Below are 10,913 nucleotides of genomic sequence, written 5' to 3'. Positions count from 1 at the left end.
TCAAAATCAGCTTTTATACTATAACGTAAATAAAATTATAATTTCATGAACATTATGGGTGTCTGGCAAGGGATTGCCACTATGTTAAATGTCTGTCAATGGATAACGTAATTTTTAATAATTTTCTGAAGGTAATACCAAAAAATCTCACTTTATTATTTGACGAAACTAGATCGGTATTTTACACACCTTTAATACCGTGTACCTGCCAAAGCCACTGTAACCCAAACTTCATAATGGCCCATCGTTCTTACCTGTGTTGGGAGCATGCGCTAACAAACTTTCAGCTTTTATAAAATAAGGAAGGTCTGGGGTTCACGGGCTCTTAATCTATAAGGATTACAATATTTTATTTATAAAGTGCCGTTATAATATAAAATAATAATATTAGCCCTATATTATAAACCGGCAAAAAACTAAGTTGCTGTAGGATATATTCTGGATGAAACATATAACGGCAAATATTTTTTATACTTGAATGAACTGCTGAAACTGCTCTAAACAGCAATAAAAAGAAAAAAAAATAATTTTTCTCTTTTCTGTGTATCGTGTACTGTAGTTTATACCTTAAACTAATTTTGAAACAACACCAGACGTTTTCTTGCTCGTTCTCTGTTGAGAACTGCTTTCCGAACTGGTGGTAGAGTTAATATTGACGGAATCTAAATAATGTATTACATTTTACAAGCTCAAATAAATTATTTCATTTAATTTCATAGCATTTAATTCAGCAATAAATTCTTTTGACAAAATAAATGTATTCTAAATTTAAAAATAACGTTTTGACGTCACATTTTTAATTCGCTCAGTAGCCACTAGAGCGCGCGTTGCCATAGTTACCGCGACCATTGGCGCGAAATGGCTGAGCGTTGTTGTCATATCCCGATCGGCTCACGTCAGTATCTTGGTAGGATATTTGTGGTTTGAAACCCTGCTCGTCCGCCTCGTAGTTTACTGTCTGAAAAAAACAGATAGGGTAAATAAACCATATTAATCCTGTTACGTAATGTCCTATGTTAAAAAAGGAGGTTATCAATCCGAGTTTTTTTTTTATATATTTTACTTCAGAACTTAAGTCATTTATTAACCGATTTTGAAAATTATTTTTTATCTCAAATATTGTAATATTTGAGATAAAAAATAATTTTCCTGTTTGGTCCCATAGATTTTATTCCAAAATCGGTTCATAAGTTTGGTTTTAAAACTAGGGTACATATATCTTCCAAGTAAATGAAATTGCGAAGTTGCGTCTTAGGGCCGCATTACTAAATCTCACTCTTGTGTAAGATCTCAAGTATTGTAATGTATTTGAATAAATAAATAAAGCTTAAGATGGCTTTCAGAGCTTACTCTCAACTGAGTCAGCGCTGTTTAATAAACAAAACTTACCTGTCAAAATCCGTTATATGCTGTGGTTTACGATATCTTTTGAGATGTTAATATCCACTGAATAGCTACGACTTAAGATGCTGATTTTAATTGAATATGCAATTTAGAAAAGGGCGCATGTCTAAAAATTTAAGAAATTCAGGAAATAGATTTAAGTTAATATTTTCAAAAGTCGGAAAAAAAAGATTTTATTGTTACAATTTAGGTTCAATTAGCAATAAAAAATTACAGAAGTTTCGTTGTTACTTGTATAATTTAATTTCTAGATATTTTATATTTATGATTTGGCCTCTTCGAAATTGCATATTCAATTTGACAGCGTCTCAACAGCAGAAACGGAGTTTTATCTATTTAAAGACCTTAGTTTTCGGCTGTACCTGTTTCTTGCCATCAGGGAGTACCACGTGGTATTCTCCTTGGGCGCGCTGCTCCTGTCTCTCCTCATGGTGGCCGAACTCTGTGCCTTCCCGATCGTTCACCATGTACCCGAAATTGTAGTTAGCTGGTTCCTGTAACATTAAGATCTCGGATATGCTTCTTTTTGCAACGACAACGTGCAACTGCACTTGATGGTAAGTGGAGTAGGGATCAGATATTGGCGACTGGTGAGGGACAATTGCCTCTTGCTAGACAAAATAGGGGACCGGCCTATGCTTGATTTTGTACATTATTCTATATGTAACGGTTAAAAATACGAAAAAGAAGCACTCCTGCGAAAACTGCATAAAAATTGTTAAAAAAATGAGCGAGTAATTCATATTTAAAATATTGTAATGTGCAGAAGTGGGCGCGATGTGGGAAGATCGCTTCATCTCTTTCTTTCGCACGCGTCGAAATTCCCGATGACGTCACATGTGGGTATTTCGTCTCTTTCTGTTTCTTGTTAATTACCCCTTCCACCGAAATTTAAAGACTTATAACTTGTTGATTATATTTTGAACCTTTGTATACTGCATGGTGTTTATCCAAATAAATTGAAAATAACAATAGTAAAGCCATTATTTAAAAAAGGGAACAAAGAAGACGTGACATGTTACAGACCAATAGCGTTAGTTCCAATAATATCAAAGATTTTTGAAAAATATATTTATGAAAACGTATATAACTATCTTGAGGCAAAAAAACTATTTACAGAAGAACAAATAGGATTCAGGAAAAAAAATCTATACATTTAGCTATTTACAATTTTCTTAATAAAACTATGACTAAATTAAATAATAAACTTCCAGTATGTGCATTGTTTATGGACCTTACTAAAGCATTTGATTATGTGAATCATAACATAATGAAAGAGAAACTTAATAGCTATGGTATTAGAGGAAATGCATTAGATTTGATGATGTCATTCGTGTCCAATAGAAAGCAAGCTACGGCGATCACAAAAATATGTCCAGTAAAAAAAGAGGAACTAACATCAGTGTCGGATTTTAGGTTAATAAAATATGGGGTGCCTCAAGGCAGTGTTCTGGGACCTTTATTATTCCTCATATACATAAATGATTTTCCCAAAGCGATAAATGAACCAATGATTTTATTTGCTGATGATAGTACGGTAATATTCTCTGAGAAAACTGAGTCATTACTAGAGGCTAGAGTAAATTCTGCATTAGAGGACATTGTTAATTGGCTTAGAGGAAACCATTTATTAATTAATTTAAAAAAAACAAATCTTATTTTGTTCAAGAATAGGTCAGCATCCAAATTGCTTTCTATAAATTATCACGGAGAACCAATCTTACAGGCAGAAACCATAAGATTTTTGGGGCTCCATGTGGACTGCAACTTGAACTGGAAGGCACATGTTGAGTATGTGTGTATTAAGCTATCACAGTTCTGTTATGCTTTATACCAACTCACTAAAATTTTAAGCATATCTGCTGTATTAACGGCATATCATGCGTATGTGGAGTCTACATTGAGATACGGAATAATCTTCTGGGGGAACTCTGCTAACTGGGAAATTGCATTTAAATCACAAAAAAGGTGTATCAGGGCCATGTGTAAATTATCTGTTACTGAAAGCTGTAAATCATATTTTAAATCTTTAAAAATTCTGACATTAACTAGTTTATTTATATACGAAATTTCAATATAAAAAAACCTACATATGTACACTAAATATTAAAGCAAACGTAATAGTCATAAAATAAAAATTCCACCAAACAATACAGCCCTGTTAAATAAGAGCGTTTTCTGCATGGGTCCAAGAATATATAATAAATTACCAAGTTGTATTATAAACACAGAAAACATAGATATATTTAAAACTAAATTAAAAATCTTTTTAATAGACAAGACATATTATCATATTAGAGAATATTTACAAGAATAATTTTGTGTAATACATTGTAACTGCTGTGATAGATTATAATATATCTTTACTACCTAATGAATATCATGATGTTTTAGCGAGTTTGACATAGAATTGTATATTGTAATGATGTTATAACACATTGTATTGTAACTTTTGCATGTCATTCGACTAAATATGGTAAGACACTATGTTATAAAATACGCCATCTGATAATGTACCCATATTTGCAAAATAAATAAATTGATTGATTGATTGATAAATTGATTGATTGATTGATTTTTTACCGGATTTTAATAATTCCATCTGTGTTATAATTTATATTATGTAAATATTTGTTAATAGTAAAGAACAAAAATGAGTCCGGTACCCTATTGTGCTGTTTGAGGTTGGATATATACAGGCTGATCCCGGAATGCGACATAGGTGTGCCATTAACGTTTTACACATGTTTTTTTTAACGTTGACATACGTTTGTTAGCCTGGCAGGGTTTATACAAACACGCTGGTATTGCGAGTGAGTGCTTTAGGCACTGCGAGCCCTTAAATGACCAAGCTTAGAGCGACCCTCTAAAGGGTCACGGCCTCGGCTCAGGACGGCCACTGAGAGAGGATGAGACATCAGCGATTATAGGTAACGCGAGAGGTGCGCAAGCGACCAAACAGTCTACCTAGTTTGCATCGTCACGCGGGCCGGAATTATCAGAAGGTTCGGGGGGACGGGAGACGCGGCGAGGTCCTCGGCTGTGAGGACGGAGCTGCGGTCGTGTTTGAGATTTTTGAGCTGCTCGTGCTTGAGGTGGATTGCCAGAGTTATATCGTCCTCTGGTTCGGTAAGATTTTACACCTTATGTACAGTGGTGCTTATAAGTGACATTTAAAATTTTAAATAACGCGATCTGAAGGACATTGTAGCCAGTGTAACTGGACATAGTGAGACTTAACACCTCATGTCTCAGGATGGCGAGCGCAATGGAATAAGCAAACAATACTATATACTTACTATGTAATTCAAGTTGTTGGATGGTGTTTCTGCTGTTTATGGGCGGGCGTATCGCTTACCATCATGCGAACGGCGGGCTCGTCATTCAAAGCAATAAAAAAAAATAGAGAATTAGATTTATTTTAAATAATGGTTACTTACAGTATTGGCTCCGTCAAAAGCATTTCTTCCAAATGATGCCGCATTGTCGTAACTTTGCTTTCCATTGAATCTGGCTTGAGGAGATTCATATCCGCGAAGAGCATTCCTAAAAGATAATAATAATCAGAATATAATTATTTATCAGTGATGTATATTTTTCTTCTTGCGTCGATGTCCTCAATTTTCCTTTTTATATAATTTTTAATATTAAGTTTTATTTACTAATTTATGTTTACCGCCCGATTTGTGGCCAATAAATGTTTTTTTCTTTCTTTCTTTCTTAATGATGAGTGTCGTGACCTCCTACACGGATCATTTTATTCCGGACTATGCTGCGCCAATGGTGCCGGTTCTCTGCAACGTGGATTGCTCCGTACATGTTGCTGTCAAGAGCGGAGCGGATTTGGCCCGACCAGCGCATCGGACTTCGCCCACGAGACATTTTACCCTGGACTTTGCCGGCAATAACGACCTTCTCAAGATTGTCACCATTCTTATAAGTTAGAATGGTGACAATCAGTTCAGTGATAAATATAAGTTATTAATTTACTTTTATTAATTACCGGTCATTATTTATCAAAAGAGTTTTAAGATTATATAGAGCAGACATTGTGAATATTGTCATACAAAAATTTCGCGCTGATGCGATAGTTACTCGATCTACCGCAAAATAGTAAACACCAATGTAAAATATCATGTTATTTCCATTTCCACAGATTTGCACGTTTTTGATGCGCATATTAGCATATTTTCTGTAAATATGTTATTTTTATATTAATATCTAAGGACGCTGTGACATCTTGTCACACGGATATTTCAAATAAGACAACCCTTCCCAATTGGTAATTACTTTTGGAGAAAAATAGGGTCTGATGTCCGATCTATAACTATACTGTTTAATGCCTTTGTTATTAATAATTAGACCATACATTTGGTAAATAAAATCAGTGTTAAATAATAATGTACGCATGTAATGTAATTTCCTTTCTCAGAGGTAGATAGAGGTATAACAAAGCCATGTTAGCTACGTTAGCTCCCATGCAATAGCTGGTATATTACCATTTACTAACATAATTGATTTAAAAAGAAACACACAAAGTACTTTGTGTAAAATATTAAAATGAATAGGAAATCATCGTGAGGAAACCTGCATACTTGAAAAGTTCTCTTTAAGAATTTTGAGGGTATGTGAAGATTGTAAATCCACACTAGGCCAACGTGGTGGTCTATGGCCTAATCTCTCTCAGTAGTAAAGGCCCGTGCTCAGCAGTGGGACAGTATTATAGTAGTAGTAATACAGGGCTGATATTATATTACCATGAGTTATTACCTTCCAAATCCATTACCATGGACGTCGTGGTAGTCTTGTCCAAGCGACCCAGAGGTACCACGCGCCTGCCCATGGGAAGCTTCCAGACTCCGAGCAGCCACTATCTCAGGAGCTTCGAAGGTTTGGATTTGAGAGTAACCATTTCCGCCAGGCGGAGGCGGGAGATAACTGCAAAATTAAATGATTTTAGAACGGTTTCCGGAGAAATAAATATATTTAGGGCCTGATTTACAAGTTTAAAAAAAAGATTGATGTTATATTAAACAGATACAGTCTAACTTATAAACTTGCTTTAGCGTTAAGAGGTGGTTAAGAATTGCTTAAATAGCTGTCAAATACATCACCGGTTCCTAGTTTAAACCTTATTAAGAGGTTTTGACTTACAGCTGATCGAGTAAATTTGTATTTTAACTAGGCATAGCTTTGCATTTTTTTTTTATAAGTAAGACTGATAAAGTAGTCAACCATAACAGTAGCTGAACGAATTCAAAATATCAAATAAATTTAAACTTTTGACTCCGTATCAACAATCATTTTCTCTGCATTAAAATAAATAAAATAAAAAAAAGTTTTTAAAAACAAGCTTTTATTACTTGTTCATTAAAAAGAACTAAAAAGATAACAATAATTTAAACCCGATGTATTAAATATTTGCATTTTTATATCAGACACATTTTTTTATAAATAAAAACGTAAATGGAAGTAACAAATTAAAAAAGCATAATAATACCTGATATGTTTTTTGTTTGCCCATCAAGATAATTTGGATATCTGAAATTCTTATACCACCTTACTATTAAAAGTTGTATCCGTTTATGTTAATGTTTTATCTCGCTCCGTTAAGCAACATTTTATTTTAGAGGAAGCAAGACAAAACATTGTAGTATGATAAATGTACACAGTATTTATTAGAAAGGCACATGAAAGCCAAAGAGTACAGTATTAGGAAAAAATTCCTTGCCTACCTATTAGACGGGGGCGGCTCGGCTACCACCAAAGCTACGAATAGTGCGATGATAAAGATCTGAAAGAAATAATTTTAGTGATCAGAAATGGTGTTCCTTCTACTTTTTACGGACGTGGTATTATCATCAGCCGCAGGGCTACTGCTGAACATGGGCCTCTCCCAAAGATTTCCATATCGATATATTGGAAGCGGTCCGCATCTAACGACCTCCTACCACATTTATTAGGTCATCTATCCACCTTGTGGATGGATGTTTGAGGCTTTAATAAAAAAAAAATAGCATTTAAATAATAACAAGCCATTATTAAATGCTATTAAAAGAGAAAAATAACCTTTAAATTTAATTGATCTTTGTTTTATATTATGTAAAGATAAAAGCTCGTTGCGAGATATCCTGTTCTTCCAATGCAGTCAATTTACGTAGTGGTTAATTAAAATACAAAAACCCGAAAATTTGTTTTATTTTTATATAAAAAATATATAGATAGCATTTTTTATTTGTAAAATATTATGTAATAGAATAAATAAACCCTAATTACTTAATTTAATTAAGACAAATACCTTCATATCTCCAAGTGACACAGAAAACGATGTACTATTGAATGATATCCATAGCCCACATACTAATGCTTTTATACAAGCTTTTGAGTCATGAAATATAGCCTGTCATTAGTAACAAAAGATTTCAAGGTACGCCTGATTGAAGACACGAAAAACTGTGGAGTTGTTCTTAACTTTTAATGCCTATTTAATTCTACAGAATTATTAATATTAAATTATTATAAATTAAATAAAGTTTGTCAACCAAGGGCGTCGCCAGCCGAAGGCCTAAGGGGGGACAAGTTGACATAGAGAATGAGAAAAGTAAGAATTTGTAGATAAAGTCGAAAGTAAGTTTTACATTTGGCAATTTATTTAGAATCTCTAGGGGGGGAGGGGTCAGCTGACCCTCCTGCCCCCCATTGGTGACGTCCTTGTTACAAACCCATTCTAGGCCAGCTCGGTGCAATAACTAGACCCCCTCAATAGTATAGGAACTGAACAGCAGAGGTTTAGAAGTAAATGTATACAGGCTTGGTAAAAGGCCTGTATTCAGTACAGTTTTTTGAATCTCATTTAGATTTCTATAGGAAGCTTTACTATCTCTGAATGTAGATCTCTCATATGTAAGAGTCCGCCTAGGTAGGTACCACCGTAATATCTATTTTTGCCGCCAGGCAACAGTGTGTAGTCACTGTTGTGTTCCGGTTTGAAGAACATTGTAGCCAGTGTAACTACTGGATATAAGACTTAATATCCCATGTCTCAGGATGGCGAGCGCAGTGGAATACCAAACAACACTTTGTAATTCAAGGGGTTGGATGGTGTTTGCGGGCGGTCATATAGTTTACCATCAGGCGAACGGCAAGCTCGTCTCATCATTCAAAGCCAATAAAAAAATTGTTTAACTGATCTTCAAATCAGAATAAAATAGTGCTACCTGCATCTTAGCGATTGAAATATACAAAACAGAGGATATAAGACTTACAATACATAAAAAGATCAAACCCCTTATTCATAGACGTTATTTATCTAAGGACGGAGCATTGCTGTGATAACACGTCTGTTTCTCAGCTTTGTTTATATGACAGCCAACTAGATTCAAGTTGTATCTCAATATTAGCTAATCACAACGGCCCTATGTCTACGCACTGCGAAGGCTGCCATGCCGTCAGCACTGAGAAACAGACTTGTTATCACAGCAATGCTCCGTGCTTAGATAAAAAACTTCTATGAATAAGGGAGCAATTTTTTAGTAATAGAAGTCAATTCTAAAGGTTTTTCTGTTCCCCAAATGTTCCTCATTGACAAAATCCGTGTTGACATGACGCTTCCTAGCATATTGCCTGACCTCATTCGGAGCAGTCGTGAAGATAGAGTCCTTCATCTAAACTAATTAGGCTCTGTATGACATTTTGGCAATCGCTTCATTTGTGTAGTGCCAAAAAGTACCTACTTACAAGATTAGATTGGTCAAGAAAACATCTGGGAATTTTTGAAAATTGTAACGTTTTAAATTGCATGCTCGATTTGGCGATAGGTTCGCCCCCTATCACATTATAGCAATAAGCACAGAATATGGATGTATTAGTTGGCGGATTTACCTACGCCTTTAAAGTTTAAGTAAACGTATAGTCCATTTTCGACTGTGTCCGTGGCGTAGTTGTGTTGTACAATTACCATATGGCTTCGGGTTCGATCCTCGGGTCGGGAAAAGTGGGTTTTTCTGGTCAGCATCCGCCTGGAGTCTGGTAGTAGTTATGCCGAATTTGAAAACATTATTTCTGATATAATATGTGGAGAAAAGTGAATTTGTCCTCTGAGATAGTAAATGGCTGTTACAGCCAGCCACAAAAATAGTGAACAAATTGACAACTTCAAAACGGTTCTGCATGTTGACTTTAACAAAAATATAAAGCTGAAGAGTTTGTTTGTTTGTTTGAACGCGCTTATCTCAGGAACGACTAAAGCGATTTTGTTTTTTTTTTCACTAATAGGAAGTTCTGTTACTCCTGAGTGCTGTGGGCTACATTTTATCCCGGAACGTTTTCACGCGAACAGAGCTACAGGCTAGTCTAAAATCAAATCAACACTTTGAAGTTTATTTTATTAAAGAAAAAACGACTCTCGGTAATGGCACAAAAGATAAAACCGATTTGAAATTTTTATTTGTTCAATAACTTTTGTTGCTGTTTGGACATAACATTATGAAATGAAATGAAATGATTTATTTGAATCTGTAAAATGTTATACATTATTTAGATTCCGTCTATATTAACTCTACCACCAGTTCGGAAAGCAGTTCTCACCAGAGAAGAACGGGCAAGAAACTCTGGTGTTGCTCTTTTCAATCAGTTTAGTGTGTACATGATAAAGTGAGAAGATAAAAATAAATACAATACAATTGGTTTTTTATTGTTGTTTAGAGCAGTTCATTTATTTATTATTATTTTAAAAATATTTATCTAACGAAGATAACTTATTGTTCTATTTATTTCATCAGTTCGAAGTTATAGTAATTATTCCGTCCATCGATGTATCCGAAATGACAGTAATTTATGGTAATTCGAAATTTTCACATTTTACTTCAATAAATATTGTAATTGGAATAAATATTATGTTTCCTAAACAGTCTTGGGTATAATACATATTTTTTTAGGATCATAATGTTTAGGTATTACGTATAATCTATATTTTTAACTTATTATTATTATTTATTTTTTTATTACATTTATTGTTAATTACCATTGGCGGTCTTATCGCATTCTGCGATTTCTTCCAGACAACCTGAGAATGGAATGGACAAGATGTGTGATATAATAGAGGGGTGTCGACTACAAACGAAAAAAAATATAATAATGAAGATGTATCTAATAATGTAATATGTCCTAATATTGAATAAAATATTTGGTTTTAATAATAAGATACATAATAATATGCATACACTAAATATCATATATAATACTATAAATAAAAAATATATATAAATATTAATAATAAAAAGAAATGAAAAATTTATATATAAGTATCCGAAAGTATTACAAACATGGAAAAGGATAAGGCAATTCTGGGACAGTGATAAATAATGAAGCTTTACAAGCCTTTTAAAAGTCCAAAGAGATTTGGCCTTTCTTATCGACACAGGTAACTCGTTCCACAGACGTGCAGCATTTATAGTAAATGACTTGCTGAGGAATTGTGACGTATGTTTGAATATTTCTAACTCCAGACT

The 10,913-nt window shown here is 34.1% G+C and overlaps 1 protein-coding gene across 1 annotated transcript; it reads right to left on the bottom strand.

Annotated features, from left to right (window-relative positions):
• Window positions 1–787: 787 nt before the first annotated feature.
• On the bottom strand, window positions 788–7,733 carry LOC115452662 (pro-resilin). Its single transcript, XM_030181244.2, has 6 exons — window positions 7,703–7,733; window positions 7,140–7,198; window positions 6,175–6,342; window positions 4,845–4,950; window positions 1,767–1,898; window positions 788–958 (listed from the first exon to the last, which is right to left on the bottom strand). The coding sequence occupies exons 1-6, from the start codon at window positions 7,706–7,708 to the stop codon at window positions 806–808; spliced, it is 624 nt and encodes a 207-aa protein (XP_030037104.2). The 5' UTR covers window positions 7,709–7,733; the 3' UTR covers window positions 788–805.
• Window positions 7,734–10,913: the final 3,180 nt, after the last annotated feature.

This window comes from Manduca sexta, unplaced genomic scaffold, assembly GCF_014839805.1.
Source record: "Manduca sexta isolate Smith_Timp_Sample1 unplaced genomic scaffold, JHU_Msex_v1.0 HiC_scaffold_916, whole genome shotgun sequence".
Classification (NCBI taxonomy): domain Eukaryota; kingdom Metazoa; phylum Arthropoda; class Insecta; order Lepidoptera; family Sphingidae; genus Manduca; species Manduca sexta.
The sequence above is the reverse complement of the archived record's forward strand: the minus strand, read 5'-3'. Positions and strand labels throughout refer to the sequence as shown.